Source organism: Erythranthe guttata, chromosome 5 (genome assembly GCF_056151865.1).
Source record: "Erythranthe guttata isolate IM_541 chromosome 5, IM_541, whole genome shotgun sequence".
NCBI lineage: Eukaryota > Viridiplantae > Streptophyta > Magnoliopsida > Lamiales > Phrymaceae > Erythranthe > Erythranthe guttata.
Genome location: NC_142537.1, coordinates 14335163 through 14352252, shown reverse-complemented (window position 1 = coordinate 14352252; position 17090 = coordinate 14335163). Strand labels below are relative to the sequence as shown.

The 17090-nt window shown below is 36.1% G+C and overlaps 1 protein-coding gene across 1 annotated transcript; it reads left to right on the top strand.

Moving 5' to 3' along the window:
* The first annotated feature begins 13221 nt into the window (after positions 1 to 13221).
* LOC105976971 (importin subunit beta-1) lies at positions 13222 to 15223 on the top strand. Its single transcript, XM_013002239.2, has 2 exons — positions 13222 to 14703; positions 14822 to 15223. The coding sequence occupies exons 1-2, from the start codon at positions 13283 to 13285 to the stop codon at positions 15024 to 15026; spliced, it is 1626 nt and encodes a 541-aa protein (XP_012857693.2). The 5' UTR covers positions 13222 to 13282; the 3' UTR covers positions 15027 to 15223.
* The last annotated feature ends 1867 nt before the right edge of the window (positions 15224 to 17090 follow it).

Here is a 17090-nt window from a genome sequence, read left to right as displayed (position 1 = left end):
TTTGCATTTTAAATTTGGAATTTATTTGTGCTAAATCATGCTTTATTCGGTTTTAAATCTCACATTAGGACATTTATGAAACGAAGTGTTGGGTAGTAAGTGATTTGGGATATGATTTGGGCCTTCTTTGAACCGTTTGAGCCTTTCAAGCCTACCTTTAAATTTTTATCCTTAGAACCTTGATTCGAGCCTCGGAGAGAAAAGGTGTTCTTTCTTTTAGCCAATATGTGGAAGGTAGAAAAGTGGAGATTGTTGAATAATTATCCCTTGGAGTTCGGTCGAAATGTTTTATAAGATCTTTCTTCTTCTTCGGAAAAAAAAAAAAAAAAAAAAAAAAAAAAAAAAAAAAAAAACAGAAAAATATATGTGCAATTCTACACATATATATATCTAAATTCGGAAAAAAAAAAAAAAAAAGAGATTAGAAGGGAGAAATAAGGACTAGTAGTTGAATTGTTTTGAAAACTCGATCCTTTCTCTTAAGAGCAAAAGTGGAGACTTTTGAACTCTTAAGAATCGAGTTATTAAAGTCCCTAGAGGTGAATTCATTGTTTCAAACGCCTATCTTTCAAATTTTGGCGTAATCACCTCAATTCAAGAAAATTAGCCACACATTCCCATATTACCTACCTCGGACCAAAGAGCCTAACAATTGAAAGCCACAAAGTCCCAATGATCCCAAGAGCTTATTGTTCAATATTAGTTGAGTAGAATAATTTGGTGAGTATTTGGAGTCAAATATATGCATGTAAGTATAAATTCTTTCTTTCTTTAACTTGCAAATATTGGATACTTGAAGCAATTGTATGATTTGTGGTTTTTGGTAATAATGAGTGACTAAGTGCCGTTGAATGTTAAGCTTGCGAATACCTAGGAATTATCATCATAATTGCAAGTTCTGAAAACACGAAGTTGACCAATCGATCTATGTAATGAGATGTATAGTCGTGTTTTGTGCTCTTTTATTTGATTTTACTTGAGGACAAGCAAAAGTTCAAGTTTGGGGGTGTGCTAAGTGTATATTTATACACTTAATTGTACCGTTTAATTGGAACTTTTGGTGTGTTTTAACGATAATTGGTGCTTAAAATGGTTAATATTTGTATTTTAGGTGCAAATTGAAGAATTGGCAACTTTTGGGGTGAAAACTGCAAATTCAGAGAAAAAGTGGGCCAAAAGTGAAAAAATCAGATTTCTGAAGAATTAAAAGACCGCACGGCCGTGCGGATTTTAGTTCCAAATCTCACACGGCCGTCCGGGTGGACGTGAAGGCGCAGTGAAGGAATTTTAATTACACAAGGAAACCCGCCCTATTATATTTTTGCACCCTATTTAAAGGCCACAAGCACACAATTAGGATTATCTTGGATCCTTTACCTTTTTATCGTTTAGCTTTAATTTTATTTTTATCTTTTTACAAGCAATCAAGGAGGAAGAGAACGAAGACGAAGACTTGACGATTCTTCATCCTAGTTTTCCTTTTCCTTTTCTTTTCTGATTTTTATGAATTCTCGTATTTTTATTATGCTTTCCGTTACGAACATGAGTAGCTAAGTTTTTATTCTAGGATTTTATTGGAACCCTATGTGGTAATTCGAACCTATTTTTCTACTTTTATGCAAGTTTAATTCTTCGATTATTTCTTCTATCTTGATCTTATTTAGCGCATGAACGTAGCTAATTTATGTTGCTAGTTGTTATTGTTAGAATTGATTGACAGATCGTTTTAATAATTAGAACAGGGATAGAAGAGCCTTCGAGTAGTTTTTCACCGAATGCGTGTGTTGATTGCATGTATTATCGTAGACATACAGATAATACCTTAGGTAGCCGTTTACGAGACTTGTTATTTAATGCTTTATTTGTACTAGGTTTGCATAGACATATAGTGAATCTTTTATGAATAATAGGCTTATAACGCAGCGACAGCTGGTTATGAATAATTTCGTGTCTTGGGTTAATAATCGAGAATCGTAACTTGCATGATAGGAGATTAATTGGGTGAAGAATTATCGCATAGGGGGAAGATAAAATCTTAGATCCGTTTTATATTGATATTTTCTCGTGATTACTTGCTTTCTTAATTAGTTTAATTTATTTAGTTAATTAAATTGACAACCCTGCGTAGGCTGGATAAAAATCGTAATTGTTAAGATTTGGTACTTAGGATTAAATAATTTGCGTATTCCCTGTGGGATCGACATCCGACTCTCACGAGTCTACTTTACTACTTGTTTGCGATACGTGCACTTGCGTGTGGGTATTTAGCACCCAACAAGTTTTTGGCGCCGTTGCCGGGGAGTACGGCTAAATTATTTATTTATCCTAATATTAAATTTGAGCAATTTTTCTTACTTCAGCCAATTTTTTTTTATTTTTTTTAATTATTTTTTTTTATTTTGTTTTAGGTACTTTTTATGCGAAGAGGACACGACACGAGCTTGCTACCTCTTAATCCCGAAATTGAGCGAACGTTTAGGCAAGCCAGGAGAAATCAACGGTTAGCCCAAAACACTCCAGCAACGATGGAAGACGAGAATAATCGTGGGGAAGGTGACCAAAGGCAACCACCTAATGTGGCGAGAGAAATCGTCAACGAGCAAAACCAACGCCAGATAATTAATCCACCAGCGCGTCAACGAGCCTTGCACGAGTACACCGTTCCGACACTCAATGGGTTCCAATCAAGCATCCAGCAGCCCCCCATTGAAGCCAACAATTTCGAGATTCGAGCGGGACTCCTCACGATGCTCCAAAACAATGGTCTATTCAGCGGACTGGCTCATGAAGATCCACATCTTCACCTGGTCAACTTCCTCGAAACGTGTGACTCGCACAAGATCAACGGAGTAGCTCCCGAAGCACTGCAACTCCGCCTGTTCAAGCACTCCTTACAAGGCGCAGCCCGAGAATGGTTACAAACTCGCGCACCGCATTCCATCTCGTCGTGGGCCCAGCTAGCTCAACTTTTCATGAACACATACAACTCCCCAACAAAAACTGAGAGAATCCGGCGAGAAATTCAAAACTTCATACAAGAAGCCGGTGAAGCATTATTCGAGACGTGGGAGCGGTTCAAACAGTTAGTAAGGAGGTGCCCGAATCACGGACTACAAGAGTGGCGCCAACTGCAAATATTTTACGATGGACTGCAAGACAACTCGAGAACCGTGCTCGACTCTGCAGCTGGAGGTATGTTCATGAGTTTGACCTACGACGAAGCATACGAACTCTTGGAGCGAATCGCTAGAAACAAATACATGCGGGCATCGGACCGGTCGAATAGCGGAGCAGTCAAGACGGGAGGAATTTTGGAGTTAGACGGAGTCACTGCAATCACGGCCCAATTGGAGAAGCTATCGAAGCAAGTAGCGGCTTTGCAGACTCAGCAAGTCCACGCAGTCCAAGTTTCCGACCAGCGCGTAGAAGAAACGGAGTCTCTGAATTATGTGCATGACACCAACCGACAACAGAGGAACCCGTACTCCAACACTTACAATCCCGGATGGAAGGATCACCCTAATTTTGGGTGGGGAGGAAATCAGCAAGGACCAAGGCAAGCACCACCTCAAGGTCAACCGCCTAATTATTCACGACCAGCGCCCGGATTCCAAAATCCGCCTCAAGCTCAACCTCAAGGCGGAGATCTCGCAAATATCTTGGCGCAGTTTATGACAACCACCCAAGCCTCCATCCGAAATTTGGAAACACAAATGGGTCAACTTGCAACCCAACTAACAGCGAGGCCATCGGGAGCACTGCCATCAAACACGGAAGATCCTCGGAAGAACAACATCGAGAAGTGCAACGCTGTAAGTTTAAGGAACGGGAGACAATTGGAGGAAGCCCCACGAAAGGAGAAGCAAAACACGGTAATCGAGAAGCCGAATGTGATTGAGGAAAAAGAAGCAACTCGCAAGGAACCGACATCTCCCACAGTGAACTCGCGAGTCCCTCAAGTCCCATATCCTCAAAAGCTTAAAAAGAAGAAGCTCGATGCCGAACACCAAGGATTCTTGGACAAGCTGAAGGAAATCCACATCAACATTCCGTTTATCGAAGCCATTCAAAAGATGCCAAAGTGGGTGAAATTCCTCAAGGAGCTCGTAACAAAGAGGAATAAATTGCAAGGGAACGAGATCATCCAACTCACGGAGCAATGCAGTGAAATTCTTGTACGGCCCCTTCCACAAAAACTCGGCGATCCAGGTAAGTTCACTATCCCTTGCACTATTGGAGGTAAAAATTTTAGGTCACTCATTGATTTAGGTGCTAGCATTAATCTTATGCCTTATTCCACTTACAAAAATCTTGGGTTAGGTGAGATTGAACCAACGGCTATAACTCTTCAATTAGCCGATAGGTCTTTAGTTTACCCAAAAGGTATTTTAGAGAATGTGCTAGTAAAAGTGAACAAATTTATCTTCCCTGTTGATTTCGTTATACTTGATATAGATGAAGATAGGGAGATACCTCTTATTTTAGGAAGACCGTTTTTAGCCACATCGAAAACTCTAATTGATTGTGCTAGTGGTGATCTTTCAATGACAGTGCATGATCAAACGGTCAAATTTAACGTTTTTAGCGCTAATAAAAATCCATGTGATGATAATGATTGTTATGCTATTGATCTTGTGGATTTTACAAATCATGACGATTTTGACGTTTTGATCTTAGACCATGGGAAAGGATCTTTGAGTGCAGGAGATGGTGGCGGAAACGGTAGTCGAACGGAGCAATTTTATTGTGCGAACTCAATTTCAACTCCTCCGAGAGATAGTCAACAGAGTTGGGGTGCCAACGGTGATGAACGTGCAAAGAGGATGTGGCCACCTAAAAATCCAAACGAGCATTATTGGGGACAGGAATTCAATCGCCAAGTGACTTCGGTCACGTTAGCTTGAACAGAGAAGCAGACAAAGTCCGGCTGAAGACTGTAAACTTAGCGCTTCTCGGGAGGCAACCCGAGCTTTCGTTTTTTTTATTTTATTTTTTGTCACTTTAAATTTTTAGTTTTGCCTTTATGTCATTTAAAAAAAAAAAAAAAAAAAAAAAAAAGTTTCGGGGGTACTAATAAGAAGTTTTTATTTTGCAGGGACCTAAATGCAATTATTCACACGGACGTGCAAGAAAAAGGGAGGAATTTCACACGGCCGTGTGAATTTCGGGGATGCTACTGTATAAAATCCAGAAATGGGACGGCCGTGCGGATTTTTCCCTTAAATCTCGCACGGCCGTCCAAAAATTGAAACAACTACTGCCCAAATATGCAAAATGGCACGGCCGTGCAGATTTAAGGCCAAAATTCCGCACGGCCGTGCGAAAAAAAAAAAAAAAAAAAAAAAAAAAAAATTCGGGCATATTAAATAGGGGTTTTCCAAACCCCAATTTTAACAATTCCAATCCCCACTTCTCTCATAATTCGAACCCTAACCCCCTCTTTTAAAAAATTTTGGCTTTCTTGAACAATTTCACCGAAAATTCACCAACTACACACATATTGTTGCTTATCTCGGTTGTTTGTTGCTGATTTGTGCAGGGAGGGTTCAAGAAAGGTACAAATTTCTCCAAAAATCATTCAACCAAAAACGCCCACAAGGTGTTCGACGAATTGCCCAAGTCAAGTTTGGGGGAAATTTTGCACATCAATCCACTCCTAATCCCTTCTACACACATTCTCAAGTAGTGGGGAAACGAGGACGTGACGGGGAGGGCACCTCACAAGGCGAAGGCACTTCAAAGAGCAAAGGGAAGGGCAAGAAAACCGATCAAATTCCAACAACCCGACGATGGTCCCGACGCTTAAAAACAGGTGTTTTCTATCCTTAAACTCCGGGCGAATCACATTGAGGGCAATGTGAATTTTCAGTTTGGGGGTGGTTAACTACTTGTTTTATTTTATGTGCGCTTTATTTGTGCTTTAATTTTTTTTATTTTGCATGCTTTAGTTTTTGTTTTAGTTGCCGTTTTTATTATTTAAAAAAAAAAATAAAAAATAAATAAATTTCGATACATCGATGAACTATGATGATGGGAGATGGTCAATGTTTGATGATGAGATTACTTGCTTTATGTGATAAGGAGTTAGTATTTGTTTAGCTTTCGATTCAACGGAACGTAGAAGTAAATTATTGCTAGGAATCACACCTTTTGCATTGCTTTGGTTGAATGTTTTGCATTTTAAATTTGGAATTTATTTGTGCTAAATCATGCTTTATTCGGTTTTAAATCTCACATTAGGACATTTATGAAACGAAGTGTTGGGTAGTAAGTGATTTGGGATATGATTTGGGCCTTCTTTGAACCGTTTGAGCCTTTCAAGCCTACCTTTAAATTTTTATCCTTAGAACCTTGATTCGAGCCTCGGAGAGAAAAGGTGTTCTTTCTTTTAGCCAATATGTGGAAGGTAGAAAAGTGGAGATTGTTGAATAATTATCCCTTGGAGTTCGGTCGAAATGTTTTATAAGATCTTTCTTCTTCTTCGGAAAAAAAAAAAAAAAAAAAAAACAGAAAAATATATGTGCAATTCTACACATATATATATCTAAATTCGAAAAAAAAAAAAAAAAAGAGATTAGAAGGGAGAAATAAGGACTAGTAGTTGAATTGTTTTGAAAACTCGATCCTTTCTCTTAAGAGCAAAAGTGGAGACTTTTGAACTCTTAAGAATCGAGTTATTAAAGTCCCTAGAGGTGAATTCATTGTTTCAAACGCCTATCTTTCAAATTTTGGCGTAATCACCTCAATTCAAGAAAATTAGCCACACATTCCCATATTACCTACCTCGGACCAAAGAGCCTAACAATTGAAAGCCACAAAGTCCCAATGATCCCAAGAGCTTATTGTTCAATATTAGTTGAGTAGAATAATTTGGTGAGTATTTGGAGTCAAATATATGCATGTAAGTATAAATTCTTTCTTTCTTTAACTTGCAAATATTGGATACTTGAAGCAATTGTATGATTTGTGGTTTTTGGTAATAATGAGTGACTAAGTGCCGTTGAATGTTAAGCTTGCGAATACCTAGGAATTATCATCATAATTGCAAGTTCTGAAAACACGAAGTTGACCAATCGATCTATGTAATGAGATGTATAGTCGTGTTTTGTGCTCTTTTATTTGATTTTACTTGAGGACAAGCAAAAGTTCAAGTTTGGGGGTGTGCTAAGTGTATATTTATACACTTAATTGTACCGTTTAATTGGAACTTTTGGTGTGTTTTAACGATAATTGGTGCTTAAAATGGTTAATATTTGTATTTTAGGTGCAAATTGAAGAATTGGCAACTTTTGGGGTGAAAACTGCAAATTCAGAGAAAAAGTGGGCCAAAAGTGAAAAAATCAGATTTCTGAAGAATTAAAAGACCGCACGGCCGTGCGGATTTTAGTTCCAAATCTCACACGGCCGTCCGGGTGGACGTGAAGGCGCAGTGAAGGAATTTTAATTACACAAGGAAACCCGCCCTATTATATTTTTGCACCCTATTTAAAGGCCACAAGCACACAATTAGGATTATCTTGGATCCTTTACCTTTTTATCGTTTAGCTTTAATTTTATTTTTATCTTTTTACAAGCAATCAAGGAGGAAGAGAACGAAGACGAAGACTTGACGATTCTTCATCCTAGTTTTCCTTTTCCTTTTCTTTTCTGATTTTTATGAATTCTCGTATTTTTATTATGCTTTCCGTTACGAACATGAGTAGCTAAGTTTTTATTCTAGGATTTTATTGGAACCCTATGTGGTAATTCGAACCTATTTTTCTACTTTTATGCAAGTTTAATTCTTCGATTATTTCTTCTATCTTGATCTTATTTAGCGCATGAACGTAGCTAATTTATGTTGCTAGTTGTTATTGTTAGAATTGATTGACAGATCGTTTTAATAATTAGAACAGGGATAGAAGAGCCTTCGAGTAGTTTTTCACCGAATGCGTGTGTTGATTGCATGTATTATCGTAGACATACAGATAATACCTTAGGTAGCCGTTTACGAGACTTGTTATTTAATGCTTTATTTGTACTAGGTTTGCATAGACATATAGTGAATCTTTTATGAATAATAGGCTTATAACGCAGCGACAGCTGGTTATGAATAATTTCGTGTCTTGGGTTAATAATCGAGAATCGTAACTTGCATGATAGGAGATTAATTGGGTGAAGAATTATCGCATAGGGGGAAGATAAAATCTTAGATCCGTTTTATATTGATATTTTCTTGTGATTACTTGCTTTCTTAATTAGTTTAATTTATTTAGTTAATTAAATTGACAACCCTGCGTAGGCTGGATAAAAATCGTAATTGTTAAGATTTGGTACTTAGGATTAAATAATTTGCGTATTCCCTGTGGGATCGACATCCGACTCTCACGAGTCTACTTTACTACTTGTTTGCGATACGTGCACTTGCGTGTGGGTATTTAGCACCCAACAATCGTCGTGAGCAAGCTTATTTCAAAATGGAAAGAAGCAAGAACCGTATCAAAGCAACGTATAACAAAGGAGTAAAAAAAAGGCGGATCCCAAGTCGGAGATTTTGGTATTGAAACAAGATGATGCTCTCAAATGTATTGGCAGAATTAATGGAAGCTAATTGGGAAAGTCACCAAATGCTTGGCATGAGGAATGAGCTCGCAAATATGACAGGCAAGGCGTTACCTCGGGCATGGAACATCGGCCATCTAAACACATACAATTGCTGTATTTGATTTCTTAATAATATATTTCCTAAAAAAATGAAAAATACTCTTATAAATTTTCAAGAAAATCACATTCACTAATTTGAAAATATTTTAATTAATATTACTGCCTTGACTGCTGAATTACTGTCTCCAGCAGTTATTTAACTGTTGGAAAAATAATATTCATAATATTACTGTCCCAAAAAGTAATATTACTGTCTCAGACAGTTAAATTACTGTTGGAGACAGTAATTTAGCAGCCCAGACATTAATATTAATTAAAATATTTTTTTTAAGAAAAAAAAATTAAAAAAAAAATTAATTAACAGTTAAATTATATGTCTCCGACAGTAAAATAACTGTTGGAGACATTAATTTAGCAGCCAAAACAATAATATTAATTAAAAAAAGTCATTAACAGTTAAATTACTGTCTCCGACAATTAAATAACTGATGGAGACAGTAATTCAGCAGCCAAGACAGTAATATTAATTAAAATATTTTTTTAAGAAAAAAAGGTTAAATTAATAGTTAAATTACTGTATCCGATAGTTAAATAGCTGCTAGAGACAATAATTTAGCAGCCAAGACAATAATATTAATTAAAAAAAAATTAAGAAAAAAAATTAAAAAATAAATAAATAAAAGTCAATGCCGGAGACCCGGCGGTTATTGGCGGTTGACCTAACGGAAAAAAATTAGAAAAAAAAAAGTTAAAGAAAAAAACAAAAGTGAACGCTGGAGACCGGCGGTCTCCGTGGTGGCGGGTCAAAATTGGAATTAGGGTCAAAATTGGTTAATTGGTGAAATTGGGGTGTAAATCATGAAATTGGAGTTCAATTGGGTTTCAAGGAATTTTGGGTAATTTTGGTATATATAAAAAGGTTTTCCTTATTTACAAATAAGTTTGAATGAGCTGAAAATATTTGAAAGACAAAAAATTTGGATCTCCCTTTTTTTAATTAAGTGCCCTTGTCATGGGCCTTTTTGAGATTAACCCTAAAAAATAATATAAATTAATTTGATGGAAATTTAAATTTAATTTATATGTTCAACTTTAAAATAAAGAAAATAATTTAATGTTTTTGTGGTTTCTTCATATACTTTACTTTTAAGGATATAAAGAAAATTGTATAAAATTGGACGAAAATAAAAATAAATTGAAATTAAAAAATAATAATAACAATTAAATGATTATGTATAATAATGGAAGTTGTAGAAAATTATTATTCGAAATAAAGATGGAGATATTTAGTTTAAGGAAGGGTATAATAGGTACAAGATAAAATTCAAGGGGGTGAGTGAAGGTTTTGATAGTACAAGGGATGTAAGTGAAGGTTTCCCAATAGTACAGGGGAGATAAATCAAATTAGCCCTAAATAAAATACACATTTTAGTACTCATGAACTAAATTAATCGGCATATTGCTTCTATAGTTTGTATGAAAATATTGGTTGAAGTTGTTTTTATTTAAGAAAATGGCTTAGTAATTCCTTTTTTTTTTTTTGAACTTGGCACAACACCATTAAAATAAGGGTTTTTTTTATTTAAAACTACATTTCAGGGTGCAAATTAGAATTAAGCCTTTAGTTATCGCGCACACGTACAGTATATGTTATCATGTATTAAACTTGTTAGTATAAACATATAGTAAAGTATAGTAAAAGATGAAAATATGCAATAGAGTTTGTGGTATTCCGCTCGGCTTCAAGTCGTCAGACTGCAAGATGGCAAGCGTTTCAAACCGAATATGGCAAGTTGTCGTCATAGTGCCACCTAAGTTTATATTCATTACATGGCTGGTTCATCACTTTAACTCTTATTCCTTGAGTGTAACCAGTTAGCATATTCGATTTATTGGAAAATAATTTTGGCACGATCTTGAGTTTAATGCGATGGAAAGTAAAAGTTTTCAAGCTACTGGTATTATTATGATGATGCGTCTCGTTCCGTCTACATCGTCAACTATTACTTATATTCTATAAGAACCGATAAGTTCTTCAATGTGTTAATTGAACTCAAAACACCAATTTATTTAGGAATAAAATAAACGACAATCTATATGCATTAACAAATAAATTACGGCCACCATCTGAAACAAGGTTAAATTACAAAATAAACCCTTTTATTTGGGTAACTACGACCACCCATAAATTATAAATCTTCTTACATGTCCACTCTTGCGTAGTCAAATTTAATGGAATTTTCTCCAACTCGTACCAGTTTTATCTCATTCGAGCTCCACGTTTTGAAATAAGGTGATCATAAGATGTGTCTCTTAACTTGTAAATATCAGATTGTGGTGCATCAGAAACTTCATTTTTGCACAAAAACAAGTACAAACTAGGGACCATTCCACACAATCTAGAAGATTATATTGAATTTAACATCATAAGGGTGGACTTGTAAAACGATTCATAGTTAAGAGGGTGATTGTAATTACTCAACCATGATTTTTTTATTATCTTTTTTTGTTTATTTATTTATTTTTAATAAATATTTAAACTGGGAGATGTGGCGTTTCTGTAATCTCAGAGCTTAGAACAGACGGTGTTAATGTTAAATGTCTGACAACTAATAGCGAGGGCCACATTGAGACAAATTTTCAACTTTAGGGGGGCAAATTAATGTAATCGAGAGTAGAAGGGGTAAAGTGATACGAAGCTAAAGTACAAGTGGAATTTACACTTTATATTTACACACAATATTAAACCCCAAACCCATTTGATACAGATACTACTCGATTTAAACCGACTCTTCCCTCCCTCACAAGCTCGGCTTCAAGTCGTCGGACTGCACCAAATAGCGCCCATTTTGGTCTTAGTGTAACCAGTTAGCATATTCAACTTTAACTCTTATTCCTCGAGTGTAACCAGTTAGTATATTCGACTTATTGGAAAATAATTTTGGCACGATCGTGAGTTTAATGCGATCGAAATTAAAAGTTTTCAAGCTACTGATATTATTATGATGGTGCGTCTCGTTCAGTCTACATCGTCAACTATTACTTTATATTCTATAAGAACCGATAAGTTCTTCAACGTGTTAGTTGAGCTGAACACACCAATTTATTTAGGAATAAAAAATAAACGACAATCTATATGCATTAACAAATAAATTACGGCCATCATATGATGCAAGGTTAAATTACAGAAAAAAAAAAAAAAACTTTTTGTTTGGGTAAATTACAACCACTCCTAAATTATAAATCTTCTTACATGTCCATTATTGCGTTGTCAAATTTAATAGAATCTTCTAGATTATGTGAAATATTCTTCAATTGTTACCCGTTTTATCTCATTCAAGCTCCACATTTTAAAACAAGATGATCATAAGATGTGTCTCTTGGCTTGTAAATATCAGATTGTGGTGCATCAGAAACTGCATTTTTGCATAAAATTATGTAAGAAAATTCATAGTTAAAAGGGTGGTTGTAATTACTCAAACATGAGAGATTTTTTCGTAATTTGATCTTAGCTCAGGGTTGGCCATAATTTACCCTTTATTATTGGGTAAACTTCACTTCCCCCTTGTACTTTGGCCCGATATCCCTTTCCTGCCTTCTACGCACGATTCGATTTGCCCACTGTACTTGAAAAATTGTCTTAATGTGGCCCTCCCCGTTAGTTTTCAGACATTTGATATTAACATAGTTTGATGAAAATTACAAAAAAAAAACACTCCCAGTTTAAATAATTATTAAAAAAATTATGTTTGGCGTCGTGGACTATGTTTTCTCGTTATCTTAATTTTTTTATTATTTTATGTTGTTGTTTTTTTAATAATTATTTATTCTAAGAGAGGTAGCGTTTTTGTAATTTCAGAGTTTAGATCAGACGGGTGTTAAGGTCAAATGTTTCACAACTAACAGCAAGGGTCACATTGAGACAATTTTTCAAGTTTAGGGAGCAAATCGATGCAACCGATAGTTGAAAGGGATAAAGTGATACCGAGCCAAAGTTAAGGGTGGAAAATAGAATTTACACTTTATTATTTACACACAATATTAAACCCCAAACCCATTTGATAGAGATACAGATACTACTCGATTTAAACCGACTCTTCCCTCCCTCACATTCGAAGTCTCTGTATTCCCCCAATTCCAAAACCCTAATCGCGACAGAGATTCTCAGATAGAGAGAGAGAGAGAGAGAGAGAGAGAGAGAGAGGGGTGAAGCGGAATAACCCAGGAAATCGAAGCTGTTTTCACTTTTCAGGTTGCTCTTTCATTCAAGAAATTCTGTATCTATCTATTATTGGTAAATCTACTTTGCATGTCAGTTGATTTGTTCAAGCATTTCGACTTGATTTTAACATGTGCATTTGATTTTCGATGTTTAGTTTATTTGTTTCTTTCTGTTTCTTGTGATTAAGATACTTTATTGACGATTTTTTAATTTGTTTCTGTATATTGCTATTATTTATTAATTTCAAAAGGAAATTGTTGTTTGTAGGAGATGGTATGTATAATCTCGTTCGTGAATTTCCTTGATTAATGTGATGGGAAATCAAGATTTGGATTTTTTCGTATATTTGTTTCTAACTTTATCCCGCCGTGTAACAGGGTTCAGTATCTGCATGTTGTTTTGTGTTGTAGAGAAAAAATGGCATTAGAGATTACCGAGTACCTACTGGCTGCTCAATCGCCAGATGCGCGAGTTCGAACCTATGCAATGACTCTCTTCTCTCAGCTTGTCGATCTAAACCCACCCGTAATTTTGCTGTCGTTATCCGTTGAGCTCTCGAATGACGCGAAATCTACCGAGTCTCGTAAAATCGCCGGCGTTCTCCTCAAGAACTTACTGGATTTTAAATGGGCTGCAATCGACGTTTCTACGAAATCCCGTATAAAAAGCTATGTTCTGCACACCCTTGGATCTTGTATTAGCGAGGCTAGTGATATAGCTTCTCAGGTAGTGGCTAAGATAGCTTCTATCGAGATTCCAGGAAAAGAATGGCCGGAACTTGTTGGATCGTTAATTACCAATATGACCCTGGCAGATACACCCCCGTCTCTGAAGGAAGCTACTTTGGATACAGTTTTTCGTCTATGCCTGGAGATATTCGAGCCGAACTCTTCGCTACTCACGCCTTACGTTTCGGATCTATTGAACGGTTTGATTTTCATGGCTGAAAGAACGGCTGGTGTTGACTGTTATGAACTCAGAGTTTGCGCTTACGAAACATTGAATATGGTCGTTAGGTGTTGTAACCTTTCGGAGACATCCCGTATCATTGCCAAACTCCTCCCGGATTTCGTATCTAAGTTGGAACAAACTTTATTTCTTCAAGTTGTATCTTTCGACGACAGGGTAATTCTGGAAGAGTTACGAGCCTGTCTGTTTGGTGTGCTTCAGGTCGTAATTCAAAAACTAAGCGCCGCTATCGAAACTAGGCCCGTAGTTGTGCAGGTAGCCGACCGAATCGTGTTGGTTTTCTTGAATTTGTTTGGTAGCGGTAGTTGTAATGTCGATCAAGAAGCCATGCTGGCAATTGGTGCACTGGTGTATGCAACGGGGCTAGGGTTCGAAAAGTACATGCAAGGGCTGATAAAGTGTATAGAGACGGGCTTGCAGAATATCGACGAGCACGAGGTTTGTGCCATCACAGTCAGAGTTGTGGGCGACATCTGTCGCGCGTTGGACGAAAAGTTCTTGCCGTATTGTGATGTCATCATGACTCATCTCATCAGGGATATATCCAACGCTGAACTGCACCGGACGATTATACCTCTCGTATTCTCCTGCTTTGGAGACATTGCGTTAGCGATTGGCGAACACTTTGATAAGTACGTGACTTGTGCTTTGCCGATTATGGAAAGCGCTTCGCGAGTGTGTGCTGAGGTGGACAACATCACTGACAAGGAGATGGTAGCCTATTGCAATAATCTAAAGCGCAGTATTTTCGAAGCGTATTCGGGTATTCTTCAGGGGTTTAAGAACATTTCCAAGAAGGATCGAGTAATGTTACCCTATGCCCCTCATCTCGTTTGGTTTATAGAATCGGTTGCCAAAGACAATCAGAGGTGTGTATAGGAACAAACCCAAATTCATGCGTCGTGTTTTTTTTTTTCTTATGTATGTTATTTATTTCCGAGTTTTAGTCATGTGTATAATACTATGTTTTTTTTTTGTTTTTTCCAGGGATAAGGGTGTAACAAAGGCATCGGTGGAAGTTTTGGGCGACCTGGCGGATGCACTTGGTTCGAACATAGAAATGTTGTTGAAAGATTGTAAGTTTTGTACAGAGTTAATAGGTGAGTGCCTTCAGTCGGACGATGAAGATCTGAAACAAGCTGCTACGTGGACAAAGGGGATGATTGGTCGTGCGTTTTCTGTCCGTGTCTAAAGCGTGTGTTGCTACTTTGTTCGTGCAGTCACGTTTTTTTTTTGTTTGACGTTAATTGTGGTAATATGGTATATAATTAGGTGATATGATCATATGGGTGCTCGAGTCTTGTGTAATATTCGGATGAACAAACTGAAACGATGAAATTGCATTCTTTTCATTCTTGAGTCGTAGTATCTTGTTGGCCCATCGATTTAGTTCCTTTCACTGAACTATCTATTCATTTTCTGCTTTATATATGTTACTCTAATGAGTACATGTTCTTTTGGTTGCCAAAATAAGATTAATAATCTGATGAAACTCGATTGTGTTATTAGACCGTGGAAGGTGTAATAAAAAAGCTCCCTAATAACGTAATATTTTCCGGTCGACCCGAGTTACTTCTTGTTGTTTCAGAAATATAAAATTTCCATAGAAATGAACTTTACAATGAAAGCTCACCAAACTCTATATACATCAAATGGTCTGCTAATTTGAGTGGTGACGAAGGTTTTTAAACACCTTTTCGTCCAACGTGCGAAAATAGTCGAGGAGCATCAATTCGTGTTATCCTATCCGGGCTATTACAATAGGGTTACTCGAGGGCCATGTCTAGAAACATACTTGATTTATCTTATATCCTAGTAGTTATTATGTAACACGTTATTAGCACGATGTTTTATTCGAGAGGGATTTGTTATTTTCATTGTTTACTATCTATTTTATTTTCCGAAGATTCAGATCCTTAATCTGTTGTCGGAAAGACAAAACTGTTATAGAATAAACTATTAGCCTCAGGATAAAAGATAAATCAAGTACGTTTGTATATACTCCACGGACTCGCGCGTTTAGTTGCCAAAATAAGATTACCCGAGAATTAGGATTATAAACTCACGTGATAAATAAAGAAAGAAAAAAAACTAACAGTTACATATAGGGGAGCAAGTTGGAACGGAATTTCCAATATCTTCCGGTTCTGTTCCAAAATGTTCCGATTTTGGAACAACATTTTTCATTCCAATTTTCGAAATTTCTGATTTCCAAAATTTTCCGATTCTTTTGGATTGGAATTGGAATTTGGAATTTTCGATTTTCGATCCGATTTAATTCCGAAAAATTCCATTTTTTTTCCGAAAAATACACCTATAAATAATAACTATTATATAATACTTATTTTTCCAAAAAAATCACCTATAAGTATTGTTTTAGGATATTATGTTGTGTTTATTTTTATTTATTTATTTGAATTGAAATTTAGTAGTTATTAATTTTAATTTTATCGACGTGGATGATTTTAATTTTCGAAAAATTATGAACATTTTAGAAAATTTTCAGCTAAGTTTTGAAACTTTAAAGGTTATGTGATTTTCGATTTTTTTTCGAAATTGCGAAATTTCCGAGCCTTTTGGAATTGGAATGAATTTTTAGATTCCGAATATTTTGGAATTAGAAGTGGAATTGATTTTGTACTTCCGAAAGTTTTTGGAAATTTTCCGAAAATGCTCGATCCGATCCGATCCATCCGACTTTCACCCCTAGTTGCATTATAACACAAAGAAATACCTTCCTTTGCTGCGGAGTTTTGTCAATATATAAAAACAAATTAATATATTAAATAGGGCGAATGGCAAAAAGACCCATCACATGGGACTTAAATGCATTTTAGTCCACAAAAAATAGTCTCTCAATTAAACCCATCCACATGTCTTTAGTCCAAGACACCCTCCATAATATAATTCTTATCAATTCCATCCATTATGCTCTAACTTTCTTAATATTACACATTGACCCCGGATTTAAACAAATATATCACATTAACCCCCCCAAAAAAAAAATTCTGAATTTTTTTTTCCGGCCAGATTCCGGCGTTGACCTTTATTTTTTTTTCTTTTTTTTTTGAAAACTTTTTTTTTTCCTGAAATTGTTTTCCGGCCGGTCAACCACCGTTGACTGCCAGTCTCCGTCGTTGACTTTTTTTTTTTTTTTGAATTTGTTTTTCTTAGAAAAAAAAATATATTAATTAATATTACTGTCTTGGCTACTAAATTACTGTCTCAGACAGTAATATTACTGTTTGGGACAGTA

What these genes read in the sequence shown, in the direction of transcription:
- LOC105976971 (XM_013002239.2), top strand. Translation starts at nt 13,283, where the DNA reads ATGGCATTAGAGATTACCGAGTACCTACTGGCTGCTCAATCGCCAGAT. An exon ending in GTTGCCAAAGACAATCAGAG is followed by an intron (nt 14,704 to 14,821) that starts GTGTGTATAGGA and finishes TGTTTTTTCCAG; the next exon opens with GGATAAGGGTGTAACAAAGG.